This window comes from Mesocricetus auratus, unplaced genomic scaffold (assembly GCF_017639785.1).
Source record: "Mesocricetus auratus isolate SY011 unplaced genomic scaffold, BCM_Maur_2.0 Super-Scaffold_100011, whole genome shotgun sequence".
Lineage (NCBI taxonomy): Eukaryota > Metazoa > Chordata > Mammalia > Rodentia > Cricetidae > Mesocricetus > Mesocricetus auratus.
The window spans coordinates 44,274,919-44,289,811 of NW_024429195.1; the positions used below are offsets into that span (position 1 = coordinate 44,274,919).

Below are 14,893 nucleotides of genomic sequence, written 5' to 3' on the forward strand. Positions count from 1 at the left end.
CCACAATGAAAGACTAATTAGCAAATTTTAAAAATTCCCTTCCTTGGTGAATAAATGCAATGTGGGTTGTATGTACAGTGGAACACTACACAGGCATGAAAGGAAATTAAATGTCAACGAATATTAAAGTCACTCAAGCAGAGAACAGATTGGCGCTGGATTGCTTCCTCTGCCGCAGTTAAGGTCACAGCCTCCCACTGGCCTCGGCCTTTAAGGACAAGGAAATTCATTGTACATGTTAAGGAAAGTGTCACAAGAACGGTGTGGCTTGCCCAAGCAGCATGTCCTCATCAAGGACACTGGGAAACACAACAAGGCTGTGAAGCAGAAGCAGCTGGTCATTGCTGCCTGAGGGCACCCCACCCCTACCCCACCACCCCCAATCAGTTCTGCACTGTAGCCAGACCAGCAGTGAGGGTGCCTTCTTGTGTACTTGGTGAGTGGTGGTAGCTAGCTCGGGTCTCCAGAAATGACTAATGTCACCATTGACCTGCAACCCTCGGCCACAATGATGGGTGACAAGCTGCCCTCAACTCAGTGAAGGCCATTTCCTGGCCCCCACCCAAAAAAAGACTGGTGGTCCGTGAGGGAGCCTGGGGTAACTGAACTGATAAACCCATTCTAAAAACCAGCCACACTCATTACAGGAAAAAGGCAAAAAGGAACCAGGTCCTGCCTGGTGCAGTGTGACTAGTGTTAGACAGGCAACCTCTGGGCCCCACAGAGGGTCGAGAAACTTATCCATCCCGCAATGGCAGGCCTCTGGAGGGTGACAAGGGTAAATGTGACAGCTAGAGATGCCACAGCAAAAGCCTGAGTGACTTCCAGTGTGTATTAGTCCCCTGTTCTGCTTGAGAAAGACTCAAGACACACAGGGGGAGTGAGACTCTAAGCTGTTGGGAGGGATGAAAGAAAACATGCATTTCTGTATTCATATAAGACATTTCCCTGGGGGCCAAAGAAATGACTTAATAATGTTATTGTTGTTGGGTTACTTGTTTGTTTTGTCTTTTCCAGACAGGGTTTCTGTGTAACAGTCCCAGCTGTCCTAGAACTCACTCTGCAGACCAGACTGGCCTCAAACTCAGAGATCTGCCTGCCTCTGCCTCCCAAGTGCTGGGATTAAAGGTGTGTGCCGCCACCACCTGGCGAGATGACTCAATAGTTAAGAGAACGTGTTGCTCTTGGAGAGGTCCCAGGTTTGTATCCTAGCACTCACATGGTGACTCACAACCATCCACATCTCCAGGTCCAGGAGATCCAACCTCTTCTAACTTCTTTAGTCAGCAGACACGCACATGGTGCACACATGCACATGCAGGCAAATAAACTCATACACATAAAATACACCTTTTTCTTAGTTAAAGAGAGTTTTGCCATGAAGTCGTTTTCTAATTTTTAATTAATTGATTGATTGATTGACTATTTTGCCTTGAGATCTCACTTTTACTAGATACTGTAGGTGCCCCCATTTTGCAGAGGTGAGAGGGACTGAGGCTTAAGGAGGCCAATTCAAACAGCCAGCAAGTCTAGGTTTCAATGCCTGCAGTTTGACACCCCCACCTCCACACACACACACACACACACACACACACACACACACACACACACACACACACACACACACTGTCAGTCTTTCTAGGATATCCTGTCCCCTTGGACTGGCTTGGGAGAATACAGGAAAAACCCCAGCCCTCTCCCACAGAGCCCCGGCCAGTGACAGACACAGAGCAGAGCTGCCTGCAGGCAGAAGCAGAGCCGACTCCACATCCTCCGCTTCTGCAGCCTCCTGACAGCTAACAGCCCCATCCCCAGGCTCTGCGAGATAGGTGCTCCCAGGAGATATTCAGGTGAGCGAGTCTTCTCCTTGGGAAGACAGCAGGCAGAGATGGGAGACAAATGGCTTTCCCAGGGGTGACTCGGGTGTGAGGGGTGGGTGTCTGCCTGTCTGTGTGTCTGTGTATCCCATACCTAAGACCCTAATGAAAACTGCACTCAAGAGGGAAGATTTAGTTGAGGGCTGGTGGTAAGCAGACACTGCCGCTGGGAAAGAAATCTCGACAGGAACAAATAACATTGGCGTCCCTACAAAACGTCTCTTCTTGGGTCAAAGTACGTTTGAGTTCTAAACACACTTTCTGCATCTCTTCAGCCCCAGACTCTTTCTTTCTCAAATTCCCCCTAGCCCCTGTGGCCTTTAGTTGAGGGGACAGAAACTGCCTTGGGCGGGGGAATCTCTCCACTTTCTTCTACGGCCCTCCCTTCTCTTCCAACAGGCACTAGCTGGTCCTCATGTCCGTCAAAGCCAGCCCTGGTTCCAGCCCCACTTTAGCACCCAGCAATGACTTCGGGGAGATCCACAACTGGACAGAGCTGTTCCGCCTTTTAAACCACACCTTTTCCGACTGCCACACGGAACTCAACGAGAATGCCAAGCAAGTAGTCCTCTTCGTCTTCTACCTGGCCATCTTTGTGGTAGGGTTAGTGGAGAACGTCCTGGTGATCTGTGTCAACTGGCGCCGTTCGGGCCGGGCGGGGATGCTGAACTTGTACGTCCTCAACATAGCCATCGCCGACCTGGGCATCGTGCTGTCCCTGCCCGTCTGGATGCTGGAGGTCATGCTGGACTACACCTGGCTCTGGGGCAGCTTCTCCTGCCGCTTCACTCACTACTTCTACCTTGCCAACATGTACAGCAGTGTCTTCTTCCTCACTTGCCTCAGCATTGACCGCTATGTCAGTCTCGCCAGCCCCTCTCCCGCCTGGCAGCGCCACCAGCACCGGGTGCGGAGGGCTGTGTGCGCAGGGGTCTGGGTCCTCGCTGCTATCATCCCACTGCCTGAGGTGGTCCATATCCAGCTGATGGATGGCTCAGAGCCCATGTGCCTCTTCCTAGCACCTTTTGAAACGTACAGCGCGTGGGCCCTGGCGGTGGCCCTGTCTGCTACCATTCTGGGCTTCCTACTGCCCTTCCCTCTCATTACGGTCTTCAACATCCTGACGGCCTGCCGGCTTCGGAGGCAAGGACGGCCGGAGAGCAGGCGACACTCCTTGTTGCTGTGGGCGTACGTAGTCGTCTTTGTCGTCTGCTGGCTGCCCTACCATGTGACTATGCTGCTGCTCACTCTGCATTCGACCCACATCTTCCTCCACTGCCATCTGCTCAACCTGCTCTACTTCTTCTACGAAATCATCGACTGCTTCTCCATGCTGCACTGCGTGGCCAACCCCATCCTCTACAACTTTCTCAGCCCAAGCTTCCGGGGCCGGCTGCTGAGTATCGTGGTCCGTTACCTTCCCAAGGAGCAGGCCAGGGCAGCGGGCCATGGGGCTTCCTCCTCCTCCTCCACCCAGCACTCCATCATCATTACTAAGGAGGGCAGCCTGCCCGCTGCAGACCTTCACCCCCATCCCACACGGAACTCTCAGGCATCCTCTCCGCCTCCCAACACCTCATCTACACTCTGCGATTCCATAGCCAGCTGAGCTAGATTCCAGACTCTTCCATCAGTAACGAAGTTCGGATCTGGGGGAGGGGACAGGGGAAGACTGGCTTGTTCGGGGTCAATTTTAAATATATCCAAATGTCGGTTGTGGGGAGAGGGAGAAGGGTTGGGAAGGAGAGTCTAGGTCCTCCCTTAGTGGCATGTTATTTGTTTGGGTCCTCTTGGAGGGAGAGCGTGAAATAAACAGTAGAGAAAGTCGTGCTGGGGGGTCTCTGAGAGCTGTGCACTTCCAGCTGGGTGGAGGAAGGCCAGGAAGGCAAGGACGTTCTGCAGAGGGAACTGGATGCCCTTGTTTCATAAATCACCCCGGCCGGAAAGAACCAGCCCCACAGGAACCTTGCAAAGTCTCGCTTTCGTGTTTGTGTGCTTGCTGATCTTCCAGCACACTCTGCAAGCTGTGGGGACAAGAGGCCAGGGGCCAAGGACCCAGGAGGCTGCTGCAGGACGTTCCCAAGCTGTGTATCATCCAGTGCAGTGAAGGGTGGGGAATCACACAGCTGGGTCTCAGCAGGCACCCTGTGGCTGCTCAGCAGGACGGCTCCTCCACCCAGCCATCCATCCGGGAAACGCAGCTCCATTTCCCTGTGGTGGCCTCTCCCTCCCCCATCCATCCTGCTCCTCCTTCCCCAAAGCAGAGGCCTCCTCACTGAGGACCTCCCAGCTTTGAATCTAGGATACCCCATCTCCTAGGGAGGCACAGAACCACCAGTGACCCCAATCCCACCCCATCTCCCAGATCACAGCAAGAGTATCAGGGGACATTCACTTTGTGCCTCTGCCTTTGTCCCCTGCAGGGAGAGGAACGGTCAGATACCAGTTTCCCTATTTTCAGGATTCTACAGTAATTCTCTCTAGCCAAGCCTTTTTATAGTTTCCCTGTCTAGTAACACTACAGATAAGACATCCCCTTGTTAAAAGTGATCTCGGGCAAAGACTCGGTAACCAGACTTGGGAAACGACGGTGGTGAAACAGAGAGCTGGCATAAGAGCTTTAGACTCTAGCTTCTTTCTGCCTTGTGTCCTTGGCCTCTGGATATCATCTGGAGCCGTGGACTTGCAGACGCAACCACCCAGTCTGCTCTGGTAATGGGTGCTCCCATAGTTTCCTCATCCCCTAACTGTCTCTCTGGTGCTGCTCACCAGCAGTGTACCTGGAATAGGTGTATGGGGGGAAGGGAGTGCGGCACATACATGTTCACATGTGTGCATACCAAAGGTCAACATCAGATGTTTTCATCAATTGCTCTCCCAGCTCTTTTTTGAGATAGGGTCTCTCACTGAACCTCGAGTTCATCATTGGCTTGACTGGCCGGCCAGCAAGCTCCTGGGAAACACCTGTTAAACCATTTTTGCTTTCAGAAACCTCAACCTGTATTTACCAGACAAATTCCTCACATGCTCCAATGGCGCATACGCTGTCAAATGTGTAAGGAGAAACCAATATTGACTCTGCTCACTGGTTCCAAAGCTAAAAGGGTCTTATGTTATAGACAGCTACTCAGGAACACAGCTAAAGGTTTTTTGACCCAGAAGTTTTTTTTGGAGGGGAAGTGGTGGTTGAGACAGGGTCTCTCTGTGTAGCCCTGGCTGTCCTGGAACTCGCTCTGTAGACCAGGCTGGCCTCGAACCCACAGAGATCCGCCCGCCTCTGCCTCCCGAGTGCTGGGACTAAAGGCGTGCGCCACCACCGCCCGGCGTGACCCAGCAGCCTCAGTTGCTGCTTAAGGCACAGTAAAATTTTAACCTAATAATGCAGAAAATGCATTAAAAAACCCTTCTGCACTTGTCCCCATTTACAAATGCAGGATAAGTCCTGATGCCCGTACCAGTGATATGAGCTCTGGAACACATCTTATACCTCAGTAACCACAGAAGCCACCTCCCTGAGACAAGGTGTCACTCAGTGATCTCCTGGGGGCCGTTCCACACATGGAAGGGATGAGCAGAAATGGATACACTGGCAACAAGGCTGTCCTGCTTAGACCAAGCAGATGGTGACCGGGCCTCAGGCTTCAGGCCATCTTCTGAGGGAAAACACTAGTCTCGATCACACAAAACACCACACCTGTGCCTCCCACTCGGCTCTTCCTTTCCCCTCTCCGTCTGCCTCCCACTCAGACACACTACTTCATCATGAAGTGGTAATGGCAAGAACCCTTGCTTCCCAACTGGGCTGAGACCTGTACAGAGACTCAGTGTTCTCTCCAGGTGGAAAGATCACTTCAGGGATGTTTCCCCGAGACACTGAGTGCTTGACTTCAAATCCCACTACAAACCAGTCAACAAGCCAGTCCGGGGGAATTCCAACCACAGGAAAACACCATGTGTCGCCTGAAAGAATCCTGGCATCTGCTGGGCTGGTGTGAACTCCTGAGACCCGCCAGAGCCAGATGTCCGAACTCCAAGCCTGCACAAATGTGCATGCACATGGGGAAAAAAGAAAAACAACTCTCACTTCAAACTTTTTTCTTTTTTATTCTAAATAAAAACCACACTTTGTGCTGAACCATGGGATATAAAAGAATCAGATGTACGATTTTAGACGTCTACTATTTGGGGGAAAAGGTTTACAAAATATACAAAACTTTACAGCAGATAGTAAACACTTAAATATTAGGAGGTCAGTACTTCTTAATTTAATGGAAGGATTAGACAGCAGCAGCTTCTCTGCTTCATAAGAGACTTGAGCTACTCCAGGTGGGGGCGGGTGGGAACAGACATTGGGAAGGTGTCAAAACATCATCACGAGTGTCATTTTCGTTCTGACAAAGATTACGATAATTACATTGAAACGAATGTTGTGCACTTTCTGACTCACTTGGTGCAAGATTTAGGGGAGAGGGCGTGGGTACTCCTGGATAGGCAGAGACCAATTCATAGGGCCCCTCCCATGCCAACAGTCTCAGTGTCCATCCATGAAGGGATTTAAATTAACTTTCAAAGTTGAGTAGTCTAGGGTCTGGTGGACACAGCACAGCAGGAAGCCAGAGAAGGAAGATGGTCAGTAGCAAAATCTCGCCTAGGTAAAAAAAGCACTGAAGCGTACAGGCTTGCCCTGTAGACTAGGGGCTGTGGATACGTCACCTAAAGTAAAATGTAATTCTTTCCTATTTCCTGGTCCTTAGGGTTGCCTGACCCCCACCAATACCACCTCTTTTCTTCCCAACTAACGTGAACTGCGGGACCCCACAGAGTCTTAAGACTCAGAACCGAATACTGGGGTTCGCTCAGTAGAGCTGCCAGTCAGTGTGTGGCATCGCTGAGCCATCAGGGGTCACCGGCATGCAAGGACACATCCTGTCCTCTGGCCATAAGCAGTCCTTGCTGTGTGTGCCAGCATGTCACACCATCATCACAATTTCCCTTAGCAGACAAGCTAGGACTGCCCTAGCTTGGCTTTAGACATCCCTAATGATTGCTGGACAAGAGAGTTCTGAAAACTGCAGACCAAAAAAAGGGGGAGGGGCGCGACACAGGCAAAGATGGAACATTCAAGGGTCAGAGAGAACTCTAAAGCATAAGCAGGGGCTAGTGCTAAACAGGAGTCCAAAAGGGAGGAGAAAGTGAAATCAAATAGGTGTTAAGTTAAAAACTGAAAATGCAAAAACACAGTTATCACCTTCCACCGGGAAGCCTTGAACACCCTCACTACCATCAAAGATTCAAGTAAATCAACTCAAGAGAAGGACGAACTAGCTCCGGGGGAAGCAAACACAGCTTCACACAGAAGGGGAGACAGGTATGAGTGTGGGGCAACCCACAGAAGCGTGGCCTGGACAATGAGCCTCATGAGCCTCCGACTCCACGTGCTACATGTCTGACTGGGACCAAATGGACCTCCCGATCACCTAACCTCGAGGGATCAGAGGGTACGGTTTTTAGTGTTTGAAGGGCAAAACTTCAAAGATCTGCTTTTTGGTTTATGGCAAAAGGGGAAAACTTCACAGTTTCAGGTTAAGTAGACAGACTACCCAGCATCTACGATGTCATATGCTAAGGAAAAGGTTTCTCAAAACACTCTCAGCAACCTTGCTGAGCTCCAGTAAGTACCACCCCTCTCAAATCCACACTCACTCCTCACCAGCAGTCTTGGAAAGCTCAGCAGATACATAATTACAGCTTGTTACACATCCCCAGTGTAAGAAAATGGGAAGTCACAGCAATGAGTTCCTGATAAAAAATGTCACAAGTTTAGATAGCCAAAGGCGGCCTTTGACTGGCCACTGTCTCAGCCTTAACATTTGAGCCCACCAGAGTGCCCTGAGCATTAACTCACAGGCTTTCTCAGTTCAGGGATGGGGAAAGAGGCAGCTGGCCCAACAAGGACACAGCTTGGGTTTTCCTCTGTGTCTTAACATATGTGGACAGGAGGCTCCCTAAGCTGGAAGAAGAAAAAACTGTGCAAAAACCTTCTTCATGTGACTTGATCTAGATTTGTTCTGCTGGAAAAAACACCTGGAGAAACGAAAATGTGCTGTTTAAAAGACCTGGAACATAGCCACGTGTTGGTGGCGCATGCCTTTAATCCCAGCACTTGGGAGGCAGAGGCAGGTGGATCTCTGTGAGTTCGAGATCAGCCTGGACTACAGAGCCAGTTCCAGGACAGACTTCAAAGCCACAGAGAAACCCTGTCTCGAAAAACCAAAAAAAAAAAAAAAAAAAAAAAGACCTGGAACATTCTCTCACAGTTACACCTCTATTCTCCAAATCCACAGCACACCCATCTGGTGGATATGGTTCCTTGCTTGAGAGAAACTAATTTTCCTAAAGTCACTTATTGAAAAGAGATACTGGGTAATATGTATACAACACAAAAAAAATAAATACTAATGTCTAAAAAGGCTTTGTGAGTTAATTAAAACCATTTGCTTATGGAACAGCCCAGGGTGCTGCTGAGTCCCACCAGTGGGCAGCGACAGCTGGCTGGCTGGGCCCAAAACTAGGGACTCTCAGAGCTCACCTGAGCAGGGTGAGGTAGTATGAGCTACTGAAGTGCCATCTTCTAAGTATGCAAGATCAAGGGTCCTCTCCTCCAGCCGTTTTTGGGCAAGGTCCCTTCAAAGACTAAGAAAGGAGTCAAACAGCCACATTTGGAAGGCCTAAGCCAGCTGCCACCCAAGTGCGCCACCTGCAGGCGATGCAACCACAGCTCCCGGACGTTTACCACCAAGTAAACAAGAGGCCCGAGTGGGAGAGTCACACCCTGCTGCATACCACCAGTCACTAGGTTCCACCACCTCACAGGGTCGAACCATCCCGAGTGGCAGACTCGAATTAAGGCAAGATTGCTGCTGTCAGAGGATCTCTTCCTGCCCAGGAGACCACGCCAGGTTAAGGAGGCGGCCAGGTGGCAGATGACTACATCAACGTGGTTCTCTGTCCTCTCTGCTCGTGACAGAAGGCTTGACATCCAGGGACATACTCTTTAAAAAAATCATGTTTCTTTGGAAATGAGGAAGAAGAGGAGTAAGTTCTTCATCCATCCAGGCTCCCGTCGGGTGGCACCACGGGACACCCAAGCTTTCCAACCTGAACAGAAAGCTTGGTCCTCAGTTTGGATCTAGCTGCCAAGAGATTTTCACTGTCCAGTCAGGATATCCGAGCTGCCCTCGGCTCCCGACACCTTGTCCCTGCTGAGGAGGGAGTGGGAACCCCAGATGAACTGCCTTCTGAGCGACCACGTTCCCCAAACCTTCTCATAGCTGATGCCCCGCCAGAGGTCAGACAGTCACACCCACAGTGAAAACCTCTCTCCGCCTCTTCCATCCAGTGAGGCTATTGGTCGGATTCTTAGCAGCATAAAAACTATCAGTAAACTAAAACTAGAGAAACTGGCAAAGGGGACCTAGTTGACAGGACCACTTGACTAGATCCTAAAAACCAGCCTCAAAAGAATTAAGAATACAGCCCTCCGTGGGCAAGAGTAGGTATGGAGGTAAATGTAACAGGGCTGTTGCCTCTCAAAAACAGTAACAGCTTATGTGCTATTTCTTCTTTCAACACAACACAGAATAGAATTCCTAGCAAGGCGAAACTGTAGCATCAGCTGGGGAAGGACCAACAGCCTTCAGAAAATCACCATCCTGGCTGCCACCTGGGAGCCCCCTCTGCGGAGGCCCCGTCAGCTGTCCGGGTTCTTTTCGGTCTCTTTGGAATGGATAGTGTACATGAAGGTCTGCTCGATGGTGAAGTCGGGGGGAAGGCTGCCTTTGTGCACGCCGACATGTTTGCTCATGAGGTTAAGGGTGGAACTGTAGTGGCCACAGACTGTGCAACGGTACATGAGTGCCCCGGAGTGCGTCTTGAGGTGGCACTTGATGGTCGAGCGGCCTCGGAAGAATTTGTGACACACCTTGCACTGGTAAGGTTTCTCACCTGTGTGGATCCGCCGGTGGTAGTTGAACTCACTTGTGTGGGCAAACCTTTTGCCGCAGACCTTGCAGCTGTACTTGCTGTTCCCAGGCTGGCCCTGCAGAGCCAGCTCCTCACTCAGGAACTCCTCCACCGGCAGCTTCCGCTTCTGGAGGGCTAGGTGTTGCAGCCCCAGGGCAGGCCGTGTGTCGAGGCCACTGCTGCATTTGTGCTGGCTCACGTGGTAGCGGTAGGCGGCCTCGGACCTGAAGCTCTGGCTGCATAAGTGGCAGCGGAACCGGGCGTCCTCCAGGCTCTGGTGCTCGGCCATGTGCTTCTCCAGAAGGTGCCAGTCCACAAAGCTACTGGCACAGGCCGAGCAGGAGAAAACCGAGATGCCCAGATGAGAGAGCGTGTGCCACATGAGGCTGCACAGGTTGAGGTGGCGCTGGTCACAGATGCTGCAGGCCTGGCCCTTCAAGTTCAGATGGTCAAGGATGTGGCCTCGGACCACATGGAAATCTTTGGCCAATGCTTTCCCACAAACAGCACACTTTAACTCAAGGGAAGCTGCCCCTGAGAAGAGACCCAGTTTCCCAGAGAGGGGCTCATGAGGGTGGACAATGATGTTGTTCTCAAATATCCCATCCCGTCGATGCAGGGCTAGCTGCCATTGGGTAAAGAACTTCGTCTCACACATGTCACAGGAAAACAGGAAGATACCAATGTGGGACAGGACATGGGTCACCCGGGAGTTTCGGTCCTGGAAGTGGGTCTCGCAGACCTTGCAGTTGCCTGTGAGCAGGTCCACGTGGTCCCGAGCATGCTGCCGTATCAGCTGTATGTTGGGTTCTAGAACTTTCTTGCACACCTGGCAAGGCATGGCCTTATTCTCCCGGTTGTCAGTCTCACCAAAAGCCAGGTCGTCCTCACTGTCATCGCTCAGCTCAATTACCTCCTCGGCTGTCCCAATCTCTTCAGCTGGGTCCTCGAACTGCAAATCATCATCCCCCAGGTCCTCCAGCTGGAGCTCATCCACCTGCCCAAAGCCTGGCTCTTTGGAGTGGTCGCTATTGCTCAAACAGGAATTGGCCCCGGCTGCAATGTCCATGGCACTGTTCGGAGTGAAGAAGTTGTTTTTACTGAAGTCTCCATTGCTTTGAACTTTGTAGGACTGGCAAGAACTCGTGCCAGTCTGGATGCCTGCGTTGACATTGCCCAGGACTGGCTGGGTCACCATACTAGGAACAGACGTGAACGGAACAGGGGCGTCATGGTCTTCTATCTTTGGTGGCAGGGGCAGTTGTGGCAGGGGCAAGCTGTGGTTAGTGTCACTGGTCACATTCCTCTCTTCCTCTTTATAGTTCCCGCCAACATCGGTAGGCAACACATAGTTTCTCTCAGGACCAAAATGTTCCCCACTTCCCCGGAGCTCCCCTAGGGAGTGGGTGGGATCTACTGAAGGGCACCTCAGGGTACCAGACTGGCTATCACTGGTCAAGGACTTAGCTACTGCAGTGCTCTCTAGGTCAGGAAACGTTGAGTGACAGGCCTGAAGCAGGTCCTCCATACCCAGGCGCTCAGCGACCTCATAGATGACCCCAACGTTGATCAGGTCTGTGAACAGCTCTGAGGTGTAGACAAAGCTCAGAATCTTCTCAAAGTTGGCAGGCGTGATGAAGTCCACCACGTAGGTCCGGGCGGCATCAAGCCCAGTATTCAAGAAGAGGTTCTGGAAGTAGCCAGCTGCGCAGGCCAGCACGGCCTTGTGGGCGGGGAAGGAGCGGCTCCCCACCACGATAGTGACATCGCACATGGTCTCTGACAGCCGGCACTTGTTGAGTTCCTTCAGCAGGTTGTTGGGGTGGCTGGTGCTTTGCAGCTTGATTCTCATGCCCATCTTAGCAGCTCCTAGGAAGTTGCCTCTGCCAGCAAGGTCAATCTGTGGACAAGACAAAAAAAGATAGCCAAACATCCCTGAGGGGGGCTCTGAGCAGGGGTAAATGGACAAGGAGAACTGAAGCCAAAAATAACAAGTGGGTGAGAGTGATCTGTTCCCTACATACATAACCGACTGGAGATTCATCACAACAAAATCCCAAAGGAATGAGAAAAAAAAGTTGGTTAGCTTGGTCTGGAAAATCTACGAAGCTGGATTACGGACAGCTCAGCCGTTGAGAGCATCTGCTGGTCACACACAGGAGCCAGGTTCCATGTCCAGCATTCACATACCATATCCTAACTCTAGTTCTAGGAGATCTGACACCTTCTGGCCTCTTCAGGCAACAGAAGCACGTGGCCCAATGTAAGGAGCATGTAAACAGACAGGCAGAAGCCTGGCTAAAAGGAGATTGGGAAAGTGAGCATAGGCCCGTTACCCAACTGCTAGAGTTAGAATGAAGGAGAGCCGGGCGTTGGTGGCACACGCCTTTAATCCCAGTACTCGGGAGGCAGAGGCAGGCGGATCTCTGTGAGTTCGAGGCCAGCCTGGTCTACAGAGTGAGTTCCAGGACAGCCTCCAAAACAATACAGAGAAACCCTGTTTCAAAAACAAAAACAAAAAACAAAACAAAACAAAAAAAAGAATGAAGGACAGTGTACATGTGTGTCTTCTGCATGCTCCTTACACACACTTACACACATGTAGACAAACACTCATACACACAAAACAAAAATAAATACTTTTAAAAACCCAAGAGGCCAGGTGCGATAGCATATACCTATACTTCTAGCAGTTGGTAGGTTAGGGCAGGAGGATCAGGAGTTCTAGGACAGTCTGGGCTACGAAGCCAGATTGTACATTTTACAAGAGGGGAGTGGGGTGTAGATGTCAAGCTAGGAGCCTTCCAATCGAGAAGAGCTACTGAATACAAGTCCCTCTACTACCAAAACAATGGGCTTGGGTTTCTTTAACTTCCTAGATAAAGTCTCTTTTGTCATTAAAAGTCTATCCTCTTCCCTCTCAATGCCAAATGCCACCAATGCACTCGAACACCATTATCAAAGCTCCATTCGCTACTGAGGAACAGGTAAGAGATGCACTTTAGTTGCCTATCACTGATGCTCTTTCAAGCCTCCAGATAACCCCACACTCTTTACTCTTTCTTCTCTCTTTTATTTGAGACAGGGTCTTATGTAGCCCAGGCTGACGTTGAAATTACTCTGTTCCTAAAGGATGGCCTTGAACTCATTATCCTTCTGCCTCTCCACCTCCCAAATGCTAGAACACAGATACGAGCCACCAGACCCAGCTTGAATGCCCATCGCACCCTTCCTAGGCTATGTGCCTACCCTCTGGCCCTTCCCAGAGCCATTCCGGACGCTGCTTTCTCGACGCTACTGCATTCTGCAGATGAAGCTAAACTCATAATCAAAGAAGAAAGCAGAGAGAACACAATTGTGGTATTTAACATTACTTGGGGACACTGCGTTTCTCCTTACCAACCTTACACTGTCAACTGGATACCTTATGAAAGACATCAATGGCATAGGAAAGAGTCCTTCAAGCCCTTTTAATACTTTCCCCCCTGTCGGTTCCCAGACACCTCGGAGGAACAGCCAGCCAGCTAGTCACATGCTTGTGCGTCTCACAACTCGCCCCTTTCTCCACCGCACCAACAATTCCCAACTTTTTCCGGGGCCCGGCACTCGTCTGAGTATTGCTGGGCACCGACCCCGCGTCTCCAGGGCCCTGGCGGTCACTCATGCACCGTGGGAGGGTCCGGGTACCCGGTAGTCTTGGAACTTGCAAGGAGTGCGCCCCAATGGTCTGGCGCCGTCGCGGTCTCCTCCTCTCCGCCAAGGCAGGGGCCGGATTGGGCTGGGGCGCACCCCGCGGGGAGGGGACACCTCGGCCGCCCCAGACAGCACGGGCTGCCCGGGGGAGAGCCAGGCCAGGCGCCGCGGGAGTCGGCCGAGGCGAGGCCCGAGAGCCGCGGCCCGGCCGCGGGGAGGGAGATAGAGCCGGCTGGGGACACCGGCAGGGCGCGCCCAGCCAGGGCGACGGAAAAGGCCGAGCGAGCGAGCGGGAGTCCGGCTCGGCCAGGGGCAGCGCTTACCCGGCTCCGCGGGGTCCGAGCACCATCGCCGCCGCCGCCGCCGCCTCACACAAAGGCCCCGGCCCGCCGTGCCCGGCCCGACGAGGAGGCGGCGCCGCCGGCCGCGGCCAGACTCTCCATCCGCCGAGCCGCTCGCCGCGCCGGCCCGGGCCGCCCCCGCTGCCCGGCCCGCAGCGCCCCCCGCCGTCCCGGAGGAGCCAGCGCCCCCCGCCGCACGGCCCGCAGCGCCCCCCGCCGTCCCGGAGGAGCCAGCGCCCCCCGACGGCCGGGCGAAGCCAGGAGCTCACACTGAGCGCCCCCGGGGAGTGGAGACACCGGGTACGAGCCCGTCCTCAACCGGCTTTACAAGAGTTTATACGCTTGTTTGGTTAATGAATGTCTCCTCTTGTGAGCTTCCTGAAGGCAGGCATCTGTGGTTTTGCAAGAGCCCCTATTTCGGGTTTTGTTTGTCACCACGCTTCCTAGGCGGTTCCTAAAGCCTGTGTGCGGGTGCGGATGTGGGTGTGTGGGATGGGGACCGGGTGAACGAACGGAGTATTTCAGGTTAGGTCCCTGGGAAGCTCTTCTGACAGTCCAAAGCTGACCCTCCTTTCCCATAGATGGTCAGATGGAGTCACAGGGTGCCCTCCCTGCACCTTGGGTGGGCTGAACTGGGTGGACACCCAGACTAGAACTCCATCGCCGGCCTTCACCCTTCTCCTGAACCCTCTCTTCAAATGTTTCTGTTCAGGACTAGCCATAAAAGCACAACTATCTCCCCTGCCTCCGTCCTGCCTGGCGAGAGTGGACGTCCAGGCACGGGACCGGAACAGGCGTATGGCAGGATTCAGTAATTCTTGATGGATAAACGGGAAGGAGAGGGCACGGAGTTAACTGTCCTAAGCTACTTTGGCGGTTCCGTAGTTCTTCAGTTTGGCAAGCGGTGTGTTTTCATCCCCATTACAGTGGTAGAAGACACTGAAAGTGGTGTGTCAAAGG

The 14,893-nt window shown here is 52.3% G+C and overlaps 2 protein-coding genes across 2 annotated transcripts; one reads left to right on the forward strand and one right to left on the reverse strand.

Moving 5' to 3' along the window:
- Positions 1–1,679: 1,679 nt before the first annotated feature.
- On the forward strand, positions 1,680–3,704 carry Gpr182 (G protein-coupled receptor 182). Its single transcript, XM_005079738.4, has 2 exons — positions 1,680–1,850; positions 2,277–3,704. Exon 2 carries the CDS (start codon positions 2,293–2,295, stop codon positions 3,484–3,486), a length of 1,194 nt encoding a protein of 397 aa, XP_005079795.1. The 5' UTR covers positions 1,680–1,850; positions 2,277–2,292; the 3' UTR covers positions 3,487–3,704.
- Positions 3,705–5,961: 2,257 nt separating this feature from the next.
- Positions 5,962–14,036, reverse strand: Zbtb39 (zinc finger and BTB domain containing 39). Its single transcript, XM_005079739.4, has 2 exons — positions 13,916–14,036; positions 5,962–11,799 (listed from the first exon to the last, which is right to left on the reverse strand). The coding sequence occupies exon 2, from the start codon at positions 11,755–11,757 to the stop codon at positions 9,628–9,630; it is 2,130 nt and encodes a 709-aa protein (XP_005079796.2). The 5' UTR covers positions 11,758–11,799; positions 13,916–14,036; the 3' UTR covers positions 5,962–9,627.
- Positions 14,037–14,893: the final 857 nt, after the last annotated feature.

Coding starts and splice junctions, on each gene's coding strand:
- Gpr182 (XM_005079738.4), top strand. CDS start 2,293: ATGTCCGTCAAAGCCAGCCCTGGTTCCAGCCCCACTTTAGCACCCAGC.
- Zbtb39 (XM_005079739.4), bottom strand. CDS start 11,757: ATGGGCATGAGAATCAAGCTGCAAAGCACCAGCCACCCCAACAACCTG.